Raw genomic sequence first — 16,166 nt, 5'->3', positions numbered from 1 at the left:
GGTATCCAGCGTTTTGAACTCTGATGCTATTGCAATTCCTGCTTCTATATTTGCAAGTTTTTCTCAATCGTGCAATTTGATAGAATTTCATGCACAGAACAATACCAAACGTATGGACTACAACTTTTTGATTAATTTTAACTCATTCACTGCCGGACATGTGACAACTTGAACTAATTCAGGAATGGCGCTCTACGTCATATTTTCAATTCCAGAGTAAATTTGTGAATAGCAGTAACTGAGTTAATAAAATGTACTGTATATGAAAATGTGCAGCAAAAAAACAGTTTTTTGGCATGTACGTGGTTCTGAGGCTGGATTTGATTAATTCTATTTCCATTGACTCTAATAGGAAAAAGTGCTTTGGTTCACAAAAATGTTGATTCTTAAACAGAAATATATATGGATTTTGTGAACAAAGTTCCGCTGCATGTGTTTGATATCAGTAACTAACTGAGGATAATCTGCATCCAACAAATTAGGTAGATTTTAGCTTTGACATGATAGCATTGGGGCTCTGGAATGTTGGTGATTCTACATAATGTTTTTTTTTGTGACAATGCTACATGACACCACTGCTGTTGGCAAAGAACAGTTTCTGATACTGTACTTCCATCCATTTCAAAAATCACTCAATGCTGACTGTTACGTCCGTAGTATTTGCTTATAGTCTTGTGTCAACACAGTGTGACTCACATATCATTGCTTCCATGGAAGCACATAAGATACACCTGTCTAAGTATATTTATGTTGAAGCAACGAAGAGGAATTCATGACCTACAGTAAGACAGAGAAGCAATGATAGTGGCTAAGATATCAACATCTCGTTGAAAAAAAACTGCAAAATAAATAATTGGGTCATACAGTGCACCTGTCACAAAGGTCTCGCTGGACCTACCTTGTATCTGAAAATAACCACCGAATAACACAAAATAGGGACCAATTATTCTGTGCAGTAACACACATAGCCTTTGGTCTGGTAGAGATGACTCATATATTTTCTTAATGACGAACTCCATGGAACATGAAAAAGACTGTCGGTGTTGATTTGATAAAAGATTAACTGTTTGTAGCTCTTGGGTCAATGCCGCCTCAGCCCCTCATATGGAAATAAGAATCCCTTGTTAGTATGCAAGATGGCAGAGTCGCCTTCCTCTCATTGGATTAAACAAAACACAGCTTCTTGCTCAGCAGATTGACAAGAGCAGCCGAGAGCTAAACTTTACATCATTAAGCTTTGTTTCATGGTCATGTGGGCCGAGCTGTGAGATGAAGCCCCCATTGCGACTGCCTTGACCACTGGGCTGATGTCACATGAGGCGAAGGGGAATGTTGGAGTGTGTGTGTGGGGGGGAGTTAATTACTCAACACAGACACACTCTTACCTTTTTACCTCCTCAATAGTTATCTCCTCTCAGTAAAATACAGTATAATAATCCCTTGGAAGGGTGGAGGGGGGGTGTCCTCTTCTTACCATACAGACCGAGGTGAAAAGTCTAGAAGAAAAAAAAAACGACACCTGTTTTTTTTATGTTTAAGGTGATTTCAAAGGTATGCCTGGTTGACTGCAGCAGATAAAACTTTCATTTCTTATTAAAGTTTTGCCTATTAAGTTTTAATTCCTCGTGGACTTTGGAGCTCTTGACGTTTCCTTGGTAACAGGAAGTATAGCTTTAAAAAGATACCTCAAATTGGAGCTGAGAATTAGTTTGACGGAATGTCTGAAAAAAAACTTGGTCTTGTGTTTATAGCAGTCATTATCCATGTAATCGATGTTTTTAACTCATTCACTGCCAGTCGTGCAAAAATGTGTCCACTCCAATGCGAGGGTTTTTGTCATTTTCACTCAAATTGCAAGACCCACAGAATATTGAGTTTTAGGACGACATAAACTTTCAATGAAGGGTAAGGAACCGAAGGCTATTTTCTTTCATCAGAAAAAAAGAGTTAATTCCTAAATTGTATCGTTGGAAGTTATATGAGCTTGATATAGAGGCAGCTGTACAAAGGGAAAATGCTTCCCCCTCGTCGGAGGGAAAAACATTGCCTGAGGTCTGACCAGAACTTTATTGACTATCCAAAATACATACATATTGGTGTATATAGCGCTTTAACCACAGCTGAAGCTGGAACAAAGCGCTAACATGGAAAAAAGGAAATGCTGCCCCCTTGTGAAAAGAAAAACATTACCAGAGGTCTGGCCAGCGCTTTATCGGTCTCTCCACAAGAAAAAAACAAACCCAAACAAAATTGGGAATGGTGCTTCACGTCACACCTTTCAGTTCCCAAATACATTCAAGAACGGCAGCAAATGAGTTTATAGAAATACCCTTTTTCCCTTTTTCTTGCAGCCATGTGACACTGGTGACTGGAAAAAAATAAAGGTTTTATATAGCGATTAACTTTTTAATTACAATTTCCCATGGCATTCATTTCAAACGTTAATCTGATAATGCTTTACTGGAAGACCAAATCAGATTTACTTGTCCAAACTGCACGAATGCACTTGAAAAGCAGTAGACTTCAAGTACCATGTCATTAAATAATTCAGTGGTTCGCAGGAAATTATTGAGCGAAAGCAACAATTTTACATCAGATAATTCAGACAAAGATTCAGACAAATGTGTCACCAAAAATATGAATCCTGAAACCATCCTATTGTCTCAATTTACTCAGAATATGACTAGGAGTGATTTTTTTTTTTACCCTGTCACCCAGCAGTACGCAGGTCTGTCCCGCTCGTCTATTCGGTTGCTTCACCTTCTGTTTTACCCTGCGTGTCTCAGTAAAAGAACTTTCTTGAACTCATTGTCTCCATCGTGTATTTCGGATCCAACCCCTTCCCTTTTTTTCGTCGTCCATCGAGTTCTGTCGCCACACCTCGAGCCGACGTGACAACACTGAGGGAAAAAATGATGTGCTACTCCCATTTTATTTTGTCAAGTGGTTGAACGAATAAAAATCATCTGCATAAAAATACTGCGCCATGGATTTAACGTATTTTCCGCATTACAAGGTCCTTATTATCCAGTGCGCCTTATATAGAGAATTGTTTTAATTTATTGACTGCCTCACACATTTATTCAGGAATTGAAAAGTGTGACATGGAGCGCCATTCCCAAATTTGTTCGAGTTTTGTTTTTTCTTGCTGTGGGTGCCCATAAAGCGCTGGTCAGACCTCTGGCAATGTTTCAGGGGGGCAGATTTTGCCTTTTTCCCATGTTAGTGCTTTGTTCCAGCTTCAGCTGTTTTTGAAGATGATATACTGTAGCCACAAAGGGACATATGTCTTCTTGTGCCGGTCCCAAGCCCGGGTAAATAAAGAGGGTTGTGTCAGGAAGGGCATCCGACGTAAAAGCTTGGCCAAAACAAACATGCGGATCAAACCTCTAAAGATGGAGGCCACTGATTTGCTGTGGCGACCCCTTGAAGGGAAAAGCCGAAAGGAAAAGAAGATGACTAGGAGTGTAATCCAGGCGCGTTCAGTTGCAAGAAGACATGACTTATGCCATTGAAATTATGTTGTCATTTGCGAGTAATAATCCCTGGGTAAATGAAGTGAAAGTGGATGATTTTATGCAGCAAGTAAAACAATGGATGACAAATGCAATTTGATACACCCCTGTCAACATTGTTTTTTCAAATGAATATTAAAACAACCACAACAACAACAACAACAACAACAACAACAAAACAAAATAAATATCATAACATGACAGCATATTGGTAATGTCTGAGCTGGAGTGAAGTCTGCCTCTTCCATCCAGGAAAGTATATTCTCCAGTGGAAATCATTCATGGAAGTGCATTAATAAATAAGTATTTTTATATATTGTGATCTTCTGCTGTCGATGTACGGTATAGTGCGATTCATAAGCAGGGAAAGGAAGACTTCTGCTTTGACCATCCAGAGAGTTCCCTCTTGAGATTTACCGCCACTCTTCATAATTTTATCAGCAGAGGAGCAGATTCTATTTTGACATTTCGTCTTTACTCCATTGTGCTTCCATCCAGTTTTGATTACGATATTAAGTGCAATTCATCGAATCAAAGTTTTTGAAATGGAGCGCGTTTGTCAGGTTTGAACAAAAGCAACATAAGCGGATGCGGCTGATTCACTGGTAGGCGATTGGAGAGGAAACTGTAAATCTAGATGCTGCATTATTTATTAAGCTAGTGCATTTGTGAATTCATGCATTTCTCCACAAAGCTGCAAATGTTGGTGGTGAGCTGAAACATGCCCAATCCCATACCATAGTTCATGTCGATGTTTTTTAGGATTGAATTAAAAACTGGAATTGGAGGCCCATCTACACATGGATGTTTTCCTCTCGAAGGAGACTTTATAAAGGGCATATCTATCAATGTGTGGTGATGTAGCAGATTAATTCCAATCAGAAAACATTTTGGAAACCTCTAAGTTTTAACACAACAAAAAAAAATAATAAGAATATTTCCGACCCTACAAGCAAACTGACATTGCTGTCAGAGCTGTGTTGTGTCTTTAATAACAGAGCAAACTGCAGTTGAATTGTTGTTTTGACGCTGCACAATAAACCTGAAATGAATTTTGACAGATGTCATCTGCACTATACCGACTGTAAACATTAAACTTGCTTCCCAGAAGGACGCTTTGTGTGGAGCTTTTGCTCGCACAACTTCAAAGATAGTGATAAACAATGCTGAGGTTCTCACTGGAAAAAAAGCTTCTATCTCAATAGGATGGTGGGCGGGCTGGGGGGCATTCAGCTGACTTTAGGCAAGCGCCAGGAGGACATTCCCAATTGGAGATTTGGCCCAGACCGTTTTACTCACATTTTTACTCACTTTTACTCACATTTACTGCTTCACGTCATTGTGAGCTGAGTGGAGACTGTCACTGTCCACATCAATGTTGGCAGGCAGTTAACGCAACATGCCTTGAAATAAAATTGTGAACAAATAAACATATTGTGCTTGTGCTGCCTCACAATATGCTTCACAGTCTATTTTTTTAGAGTCACTCTGCAACAGTCGCATGGTATCAAACCTTTTTCAAAACATGCTGATTTTAATTTGTAATCTACTCATTTGCTAGATGGATTGGCCTTTATTTGTCTCGCAGTGGAGAAATTTACATTTCACAGCAGCAAAGTTACGGAAAGAGAAGGAAAGGAACAAGTAGAAAAACAAAATACAGAAGGTGCTGCAAAGGCAGCCACTCTCGCGGCGCCATCTTCTAGTCAAAAGAACAAAAAAAATATGACAACACAAAGACAGTCATTCAATCTTCAGCACTTTCTGCACCTTCTTTTTTGTATGAAGCCGTTCTAAATGTAACAGGAGAGGATCAAAGCGTCATTTTCACCAGTCAATCAGGGACGTCATGGTGAAATGTGCATGTCTGCTACAAGCTAAACACGTTGAAAGCAAACACGAAATTGTAGTATCCACTGACGAAAGAGATTGTCTCACAGCTCCTGTCCCACGTAAATTTGCTTCTATTTCACAATAGTTTCACATTAGCATCGGCACTCTGCGGTGACGCCCCTTTTCATCTCATCGCGGACTGTCCAACAGCACAGACCTTTTCGCTGAACAAAGCGGGGCTGCGAAAATGCTGCCCATTACAGGCGCAAAAAAAAGGACAATCGCGCCATGGCTGTCCAGTGATGACCGTCAAATGGCACCAACATTCCTCCAAATCTCTTTGATGAATGTTGTGTGACAGACATTAAGTGACTTGACAAAGAAAAGTGCCTTCTTTTGAGAAAATGATCATTATGATAATTATTTCCAACGTTACACTAATAACCTGGTAACCATTTTTTGGTAGGCTGAGCGAGTAATCGTCTTAAAAAAAAGAAGTGTGGGTGTGTGGTGGGCAGATTTGCCGAGCAAGTGTCCAGTGGGTTAAATTCACACCAACAGTTACTCACTCAATTTTCTTTGCAGAATTCTTCTTAGAACTGCTGGAGAACACCGAGAGGTCCTTGAATGAGATGTTCAAGCGGACGTATGGCAAGCCTTACATGCAGAACGCCGAGGTTTTCGAGAACCTTTTCGCCGAACTCAAGCGCTACTACACAGGGGGCAACATCAACCTGGAGGAAATGCTCAATGACTTTTGGTCGCGACTGCTGGAGCGCATGTTCACGCTGCTCAACTCGCAGTATGTCATCACTGAAGACTACCTGGAGTGCGTCAGCAAGTACACGGATCAGCTCAAGCCTTTCGGCGACGTGCCCAGAAAGCTGAAAGCTCAGGTCACCCGGGCGTTCATCGCTGCTCGCACATTCGTTCAAGGACTCTCCGTTGGCCGTGAGGTGGCTCAGAGAGTCTCTAAGGTAAACTAAAGAAAGCCTAAGAAATGTTTTTTTTTCCGCATCATCTGCAGATTTTTACAAGCTTGAGGTCATGTTTGCTGTTTGTGTTCGCGAGTTGGCTTTCCTATGCTTTTTCTCCGTAAACAACTTCTTGGAATAATTTTTAGTGTATGTCTTCAAGTTGCTTAAATTTTGCAGATGTTGTTTTCCAGATGTGACAATCAAAAGAAAAGACACACCAAGAAGTGGTCAGTGTTTTTGCAAAAGGTTTCCCACAGAATCTACCAATTAAGATGTCCGTACTTAATATTCTGTTTGATGTAACATACTGATTTAATGCCTCTCCTGCTTCTATACCATACTGCCCCAGGGGTGTTTGCACTTTTGATCATATACAGGGTGCAATTAAAGGAAGAGGCACCGGGCTAAATCTTGGATTAATTTACAGCAAGTGTCACAATCCAAACTCACCAACATAACTCCTGTGTTAATTTCTCTGGGCCATCACTTGTGATGATGTTATATCTCAAGCAATCTCAGAAGGACCTGTTATACATGTTGGGCAAAACTGTGACCAGAAACCACACAGCCAAAAGAAGTTATTACGACTTTAACCAAGAAAAAATATTTCAGTGAAAGACTCAAGTCACATGCAATCATCCTCAACATGTTACAGATTTAGAATTTAACCCCTACACGCAAACTACAGCACTATTATTAAACATGTGATTGATACTTAGGGTTTAAAGCCCAATATGTATTTTCTTTGAGCTACAACTGAATGAAAACATCCAAAAAGCTTTTCAAAAACGAATGGCTTCTGATGTGAAAACAACACGGAAGAAAATCTAAGATCAGCAGGCAGAGTCTTCTATAATTTATAACTAAGTGTCCTTTCAGCGGACTTTCTCAAAGCACATAGAAGATACCCCCTTGGGCAACAGACGTGATCATGAAAGTAAAACATACAGTTGCATACTTAGAGCCGTGAGTGCTTTGTAAACTGAAAGGGGGATTTGTATCGGCTGAAACTAACGAGTAAGATATTGTTACAGACACTTATGGTCTTTCTGGTTACAATTCTGATAATTTATAATCCATAATCATTGGCATCTTTACAAGGATGTGTACACAGAGACCTCTTTCAACCCCCTTTCAAAAGAAACGAAAAACACATTTTGAAAATGATTTGTTGTTTGGACTTACTGTTGAACTCATAGTTGACATTTGTTAACACAGTTGAAAATTCCCAAACAAAATACTTGTTTTCAGATACAAGCATTTAAAAATAAAAACATATCAAAAAGTGATAAGAACCAATGATGTAACCATGAGGAACCACATACTCACACCTGTCAACTTTTTTTTTAATCATTTCAAATGAAATATGGCGTAAAACAACTTCTATACTGGGATTTTTTTTTTCATTGTGAACCGAGCTTACAAAGACAATTTTGGCTCAAATCCAGTTTGTCTCAACTGTTGGTCGTCAATGACAATGCTGGTTGGATTGATAAAAGCATAACGTGCGCATGTGTGGGAAGCTGTTTGCATTTCCGCTAGTGTTTGTGTTTTTTTTAGCATTTCAAATAATGTACAGCGTCCTACAACTTTTATACAGGAATTGTAATCATTTATAAGGGCAGCTATTAGGCAAGGTTGACAGATATGCATATTCACAATTATAAATAACAGCTGAGTTCAACTCCTGCAGTGACAACATCACATATTTGCAATGTATTTGTAGTTGTTGAAGTGTCCGTTTTTGATGACTCTATTATCCAGCCCCCACCAAAAAGGAAAAAAAAATGTGCCTGAGTGATTTTGTCTAATCGCTACAGTCGTTAAATAATGTATACGATACAGATCAGAATTACAATCAGAAAGCCGTTAATCGTCCCACAATGGGGAAATTTGCACTTTTGTAAAACTCACTTGTACTCTTTGGCATTGCCGAATCAGAACATGACAGGCATTTGACTCAGCAAATGACTTGATCTTAGTTTTACTATCTTTGTGACTGCTTTATTTCCTGTATATAATAGTTGTCCATGTTAAGCGCTTTGTTCCAGCTTCAGCTGTGCGCTATATAAATCAATACGTAATATTGTATAGAATGGGCATGCAATTCAACGATTGTCCCAACATTTATCACTTCTCACACATTGTCTTTCTTGTTTTTATTCCCCTTCAAATAATCGTTGCAAAAATTCCTCAAAACTCAACTACAAAGGAAAACACCCCATATAAGCTGGATGAAGTGTGTGACATTTTCCTGAAGCTCCACGGTGCTTCAGTGGTGTCTACTGTCGAGTGTCCTCTTCATGCATTCTCCTTGTCAGTTGCTTGACTTGACCTAACGGAGCACTAATGTAGCAAGTGGGCCGAGGTGCAACACGCGCGTCACTCAATAGCAATCACTCGCAGTGAGTGAGTCACAGGATGAAGGAGGATGGAGAAGAGTGAAAGGCCACCTTCTCTTATGTTCGCCCCCGTCCCTTCCTCTTTATGGGTGGCCTGGTCATTTGCTGCTGCTGCTGCTGTTGTTGCTGTTGTTGTTGTTGAGTCCCATCCAACTGGGTCCCAACGTGGCTAATAAAGCCGCTGCGTCGCGGGTACCTGGAGACCCAGCTGTTGGTCGGTGATTGAGAACTGTTAGTAGCCCGAAGGCACACCCAACACCACTTTGAGGTCGTTCCGGAATTAGGCTGCTACTGCTGCTGTTTCTCAACATGTTGATGCTCTAAGAGATGAACGTATATGTGCAGGAAACAGCCGTATGTGAGCACATGCCGGTGGTGTCCAATTCATCTCTGAGATCTTCATTGCTCTTCTCTCTCTACACGAACGACTGCACCTCAACGCACCCAGCTGTCAAATTCATAAAGTTTGCAGACGACACCACGGTCATCGGTCTCATCAAAGACGGCGACGAGTCTGCGTACCGACAACAAGTGGAGCAGCTGGAGCTCTGGTGCAGCCGTCACAACCTGGAGCTGAACACGCTCAAGACAGTTGAGATGATGGTGGACTTCAGGAAACATCCATCACCACAGCTACCCCTCACACTATCCAACTGCCTGGTGTCAACCGTTGAGACCTTCAAGTTCCTGGGAATCACAGTCTCCCAGGACATGAAGTGGGAGGTCAACACCAACTCTATCCTGAAAAAGGCCCAACAGAGAATGTACTTCCTGAGGCTGCTAAAGAAGCATGGCCTGCCACAGGAGGTGCTGCAACATTTCTACACGGCTGTCATCGAATCCATCCTGTGTTCTTCCATCACCGTTTGGTTCGGGGCCGCCACAAAAATGGACAAAATCCGACTTCAACGGACAGTTAGGACGGCGGAAAAAATCATTGGCACCGCCCTACCCACTCTCGAGGACTTGCACACTGCAAGAATCCAAACTAGGGCGCGGAAAATCCTACTGGACCCTCCGCACCCTGCCCACCACCTTTTCCAGCTACTCCCCTCAGGCAGGCGCTACCGATCCATGCGCACCAAATCCAGCAGACATTTAAACAGCTTCTTCCCCCAAGCCATTAACTCTTTGAACTCTTTCAACAGTAGCCAAAATGGAACTGTATAGTGCCACTTCGCAGTTTTTTTGACAACGATACTAGTGCAGCGTGTTCTACCGGAAACAAATTCCTTGTGTGTCCTACATACTTGGCAATAAAGATGATTCTGATTCTGATTCTGATTCTGATTCTGATGACAAGCTGGAAGTAGAGAGGAGAGAGCTCATCTTCTTGTTTATTGTGAAGAAGTGGGCCCACGGGAGTCACACATTTAACTCTTAGACGGAGTGGCGTTCTTATATCTAGCACCATCGCCACTCGGCTGGAAAGAGGTAGTAAAGTGAGGGGGAAGAGGGGAATATATGTGCAGGCATTTGTATTGATGCGGTACACCTTGATGCAATGATAGAATTCACACTGCTTCTGTCAAGTCTTGGGCGCATCCTATCATTCTGATGTGACGGTTAACATGTGCACTAACACGGATCTGTGATAGATTGATTGAACAAAGCCGCAGCTCCAACAAAGCCTTCAATGGAATATTTCCAACACTGCATAGCAAGGTTTCATCGGGCCAGAATTGTGGATGAGGAGTCCCCATCTATCTTTGTCCTTTAAAAGCACCTCTATCCCAGTCCACCCCTACAAAAAAAAGGCAGCACAAACTTTGCTCCATACATTCATTGAGCACTTCTGATCCCATCTTGATTTTTGCTTTTTGCCACAAGCAATACAATACAATACAATACAATACAATATATAGCATATTAATTTATATAGCATATTAATTTATATAGCGCTTTTACAGCAGCTGTAACTGTATCAAAGCACTTAACATGGATAACTTTCATATACAGGAAGTCACAAAGATAGTAGAAAGCACCAGGGAGGAAAGCCAAGATCAAGTCGGAATAATGCTGAGTCGAATGCCAAAGAGTACAAAAGAGTAGAAGTGAGTTATGAGACGGGTTTTAAAGATGGGTAGCGAGGGAGATTGCTGAATGTTCAGTGACAAATTGTGAATCCAATTCCTACTTGTAGATAGGTTTATGATCTCGCAAAATATAGCGAGATTGATTTTGATTGTATGATGTTATCCTAGCTGCGATAGATGGTCACCAAAATGCATGTTGACATTTTAATGCGAAAATCATCGTCTGAAAATATGAGAATGATGGCCCATGTATTATGTATTTTACGGTGTTGTCCTCTTCACAGAGCCACTCGCTACAAAGCTGATGTCACTCCACGAAAAAATCATGTCGCCCTTATAATACAAAACGCATGCAACGTGAAACAATGCCAAACTGCGCAGGACTCTCACATGCATGTTTGTTCAGCCGTACAGTACAGTAGCGATATATAAAGGGCCAACACTTCCAGCAAATTTTAGTTAGCTGACGAAGGCTCTTGGATAAGAAGTGAAATGTCCGACACCTTCAAAGATGTACAGATGACGGCTGAAGAAACCTTCTCATTGATGGACCACTGCTGTACGACTGAGAGCTTCCACAGACGTATTACACTGAACGATCTATTTTGTGGAAAGAATGAGTTATATCATTCCATTGCTCCAGTAATTGTCAAGTATGATTATGTCTTTTACAAGGCACTCATAGCTCCACTTTTCGTGTGCTCTTACAGGTAAGCAGCTCTCCTGCATGCATGCGAGCGCTGACCAAGATGTCGTACTGCCCCTTTTGTCAAGGCATGCCGGCCGTTAAGCCCTGCAGGAACTACTGCCTAAATGTCATTAAAGGCTGTCTGGCCAATCAAGCCGACCTGGACCCCGAGTGGACCCATTACATTGGTCAGTGTGCTTCATTTCTCACTGCTCTATTCGACTTGTTTCTCCTCATGTGCTGCTCAGTGCATATGACTAATAATGATATCTAATAATATATAATAGAGTTGGATATGGAGGCGAAAATAAAAAGTTTTGCAGGTGACATTGTGGTGTGAAAAAAAAAAGACTGAATAAGACTGAGGGAAAACAAATGAACCTATATCCACTTTAAATCTGACAACTAGTTGAATTTAATATTATCAATTTTGATTTGTCTCGCAATTTGGCAGTTCTAGTTTAGCAGAGGGAAAATGGAAATTTGTTCATTTTACACTAAATTGTATTCATTATTTTGGGTGAAGCAATTCTGCTCACTTCACATGAAAGTTCTTAATTGACATTTCAGGGTAAACGTTCAGAAAAATGCCGTCTACGACAGCATTACTGGTAATATAATTTTTAGTTATAAAAAAATCTAGTTATTTATTGCTTTTTTATTTACATTTTAACAATAATTCATCGACATCTTATATAGCTGTAGACATTGTAGACATGCGGTGTCAAACTAATGTTTTTCCCACGGGCGACATTATAATACATTTGAATGCTTAATCTCCTCCAGATATTACATACAGAACGCACAAACAATTAATGAATAACTAGTTTTCAAATTTGAAGTCAAGAATAATTACTTTTATTGTGGTTTCCATACGACAATTTGAAGAATCATGGCACTTGACATGCTTGGTTTGCTTTCACCAGCCGAATAAAATGATGTGGCGTTCCAGATTTGGCCCCCTGGCCATGACTTTGACACCTGTGTTTTAGATCATTGATTATTAATCATTTTGAACATTTCATTATCAAAACAAGTCATTACAATGTTTTGTCACCCCCATTTAACATATTAAATATTTTAAATTCAGGAGAACAAGCTTTTTTTTTAATGAAAAGATAAATAGGATGATTTGGTCATGTTTAGATAAAACAAAAAAAATATTTTAAGTGACTCACATGAAAACTAATGATCCATCTAGACCTTGCATTTCTCCATCTTACCACTTCAATAATTTGAATCAACATTGTTGTAGTAACTTGTGAAGCTTATAATAGTAACTTAACATGGATGCGAACTGTCATGATCTGGTTGGCGACCAATGGGTGGCGCTGTCGGCCCCGCCTGCACCGGGCATAGGTGCTGGTCGTCCTGATCAGTGGCAGACTGCTACGTTCTGATTGGCGACCAATGGGTAGCGCTGTCGGCCCTGCCTGCAGCCGCGCAGGTGTCGGTCGTTCCAATCGGTGGCAGTCAAAAGGACTCCCGGCACACCCATTTGGTGTCGGGTCATTGCATTATGCAGTGCATTGTGAATGCTTTGTATGCTGTGCATGTGTTTTCTACACCCTGTAAAGTTTGTTTCATCTTGGCAGACTATTACTCTTGCTTTTCTTTGTTTAGATTTTGTTCTTGTTGACTTTATTTTAATACAATTTTTCAAATACAACCTGCTGCTCCCTCCTGCCTGCTTTTTGGGATCCACAACCGCCATCACCACCTTGCAAACCGTGACCAGAACAGATCGTCGATACCGCAATGCTTGTCTTGTCAATTTGACAGTTTTTGTAGTGTGTACTTGACTTGGAGGAGAGCTTTGCTTTATGTTTTGACAACACCGGCTTCTCCTCAAATGAGAAGTTATCTTTTTTTTACCCCCTCCCTGACTTTCCCTCATTGCACACGATTTTCCTGACCGGATTCTTCTCTCCCGTCAAGCCTAATGGGGTTTTGTAACCGGGCGGGGGAGCAGCATGTCAACTTGCGCACTGGGAACATGTTCTGTTGGTGAGACAAAGACCGTAAACATTAATGTAACATTTATATATTAATTTCATATTACATGAAAAGCCTTGGCTGGCGCATATGACTATAGCAGGTAGCACATTGTGTCAAGGTGCAACATTAAAAAGGGTGACTGCGCTGACAGCCTGTGGCAAATAAACATTGAAATACCATCCCGGAGTAGAAGCTCCTTCCTTGAAGTCCCATGTTGCCAGGTTGCTGTCTGGGGTAACCTTGGGTCGTTTTAGAGGACAAAAAATCAAAGTATGCATGTTCTATCTGGCTATCATTCATCAGTGTGCTTCCACGGTGAGATTATTTTTACTCCTTTATTTTGCTCTTACCTTTAAATCATGTGTATGCAAGTGTTTCAGCCTGGCTCTCCACTGGCCCGGAAATAAATATTTTGGCTATTCACTACTGACTGAGAAGTGAACAGCAAAGCAACATAATAGGAATGGTTCATCCTTTTTTATTTGTGGTTCTGGTCCACCTTCTCAACCCTGATCACGTCTATCTTATTTAAATGTTAAATGTGGGTTTTTCGATAGGCCTTGCATAAAACAGGCTTGATACAGCAGAATGGAGAAAATATCAATAAAAGTAAATGTAGCCTTGGCTTGATAATCACCATTCCAAAAGTTCTCATAGCCTGAAACTACCGCAAATACGCAATGACACCTGGTCTGCTCTAATATCGCCTTGTTAGCAATGCTCTTCCATCTCCCAACACATACCAAAAAATGCTATTTGACAATACAGTACAATTCAATACAATAGATATTGATTTGACTTCTACAATAGTATCCTGCTATTGCCATTTGGTAGAACATTGCACTTTTTATTTAAATATGTGACAATGACACAACACTGAGTAGAAAAACTGTTTTAAGTGAAACTAAAGATGTTTTGTTTATTTATGGCTGATGTCTCAGGACAACTGTTAAACAAATCATCATCTCTACAAATGTTATGAAATATGTGTTCATGAAATCATCAGAAAATGGATAGAGGTACAGATGTGTTAAGGATAGCAAAGGGAAAGGTGGCAGTGGGTCAAGTGGTCCTTGGAGGAAAATGCCTTCTCAGGCTGGGCAGGAAGGCGCTGGAGTGAGACAAATAACTGTATATTATTCTCAAAAATACAAAAATGGCAAACGTGTGCACTCGCATTTTGCATATGACAACACATCACAATTTACAGTTTACTGTACGTATTTACAAATGAAGCCTAAACATGACATATTGTCACTGCCAGAGCTTCTTAATGACGTATAAAACAAAAGCCATTCTATACAATTAACGGGTTATTTGTCTTACTCCCCAAAGATATGATAAGATGTTTTCACCCATTTTGTTGAATGCCGAAGTTGTTTGCATATGTTCTGGATTAGTATCATAGAAACTTTCACGAAAGTGAATTTGACAGAACCGAAATGCCCAAATACACATTGCTTGGAATTATTATTTTCCTCGAGTTCTTCAAATATACACCATCCCAATTAATTTCCAACTGCACCATCCAATCCAAACAAGTGTAAACATCTCTTTCAAATAGCATTACTTCTTTTTGGGAAAAATAAATACATACTATAAAGAAATAAATATATAAATAAAAACAATTGACTGGCAAGCTAACATTCACACGTGGGCATTATCGTTATTAGTTATGTTTTTTATGCTTAACTCACAGGAGCACACAAATGAATGTCCATTTTATTCATTTTGTATAAAATCTGCCTTGGCAACAGGCAATATTTGTGTTTTACTGGGTGATATTCACTTTTGCATTGTGCCTCATTAATGCAGGAGCAGCTTTCAGTCTGTCTTCATCAGGCCTCCTTGCGGTCAATGACACAGCGCTTTTATGAGTTTTGCCTGTGACATTTCAAGCTAATTTTAATGGGAAGGATCTTTGCATGAGTTTAAGGTCTTGCCATAAAAGTTCTTCTGAATATGGACAGGCGGAATTATGTGTATAATTTGTTTCAATGAAGCCATAATATCCAAAAACGAGTTTACATGCCCGATCTCTGAGGCTTTGGGCTGTATGGGGTGCTGCACAGTGTTAGTGAAAATAATCGACCTTGATGGTGCGTCGTTCACACCAACATCATATCTCTGCTCCAATGAGCTCAGATGACAAGCTATTGGAGAAGGTGAAAAATAATCTAGGCAAGGAATGGGAAAGCCTTTAAAGTCAGACGCTTCACCCAATGATGGCTTTTTTTTATTTTTTTACCAAGCAGACAACAATCTCTTGCTTCAAATAAAATACAGCACTCCGCATTAAAAAGACCTCAACATTTATTGGATGGTGTGGATGTGTGTGTGTATGTGTGTGATTGTGGGCTGAGGGTGTTATTGGCAGTTGCACCATCTCTATGTTCTTATTGATGGCCTGCTTCTGTCTGCATACCAGTTATACATTCAGTATATTCTGCAATTATTTGACATAATTGAAAATAAAAAATAAAAAAATAAATTTGCAAATGTATCCATAATACACATGACAATGGTGTATCTTAATCACCTCCTTGCACGATCTGACAAGCCCTGCAATTATTCATAGATATTGTATGAAAACGAAATCAAAGTCATCGGTCACCCATTTGTTTTCAATGAACAAAAGCAAGAGAATAATTAGATGATCCAAAACAATTCACGTTGACGACAAATTCCAAGGATTCATCACATGTAAATGCTTATTT

General features: G+C 40.2%; 1 protein-coding gene across 2 annotated transcripts in view; it reads left to right on the top strand.

Moving 5' to 3' along the window:
• Nucleotides 1-16,166, top strand: part of gpc6b (glypican 6b) — a 104,096-nt gene that overhangs the window by 31,932 nt on the left and 55,998 nt on the right. For both annotated transcript variants that reach the window (XM_089002293.1, XM_089002291.1), the window contains exons 3-4: nt 5,934-6,325; nt 11,474-11,639. In XM_089002293.1, coding sequence (XP_088858419.1) covers nt 5,934-6,325; nt 11,474-11,639 — 558 coding nt within the window. The remainder of the gene's footprint in view (nt 1-5,933; nt 6,326-11,473; nt 11,640-16,166) is intronic.

Source organism: Hippocampus bargibanti, linkage group LG08, assembly GCF_051943395.1.
Source record: "Hippocampus bargibanti isolate YZ-2025 linkage group LG08, ASM5194339v1, whole genome shotgun sequence".
Lineage (NCBI taxonomy): Eukaryota > Metazoa > Chordata > Actinopteri > Syngnathiformes > Syngnathidae > Hippocampus > Hippocampus bargibanti.
The sequence above is the reverse complement of the archived record's forward strand: the minus strand, read 5'-3'. Positions and strand labels throughout refer to the sequence as shown.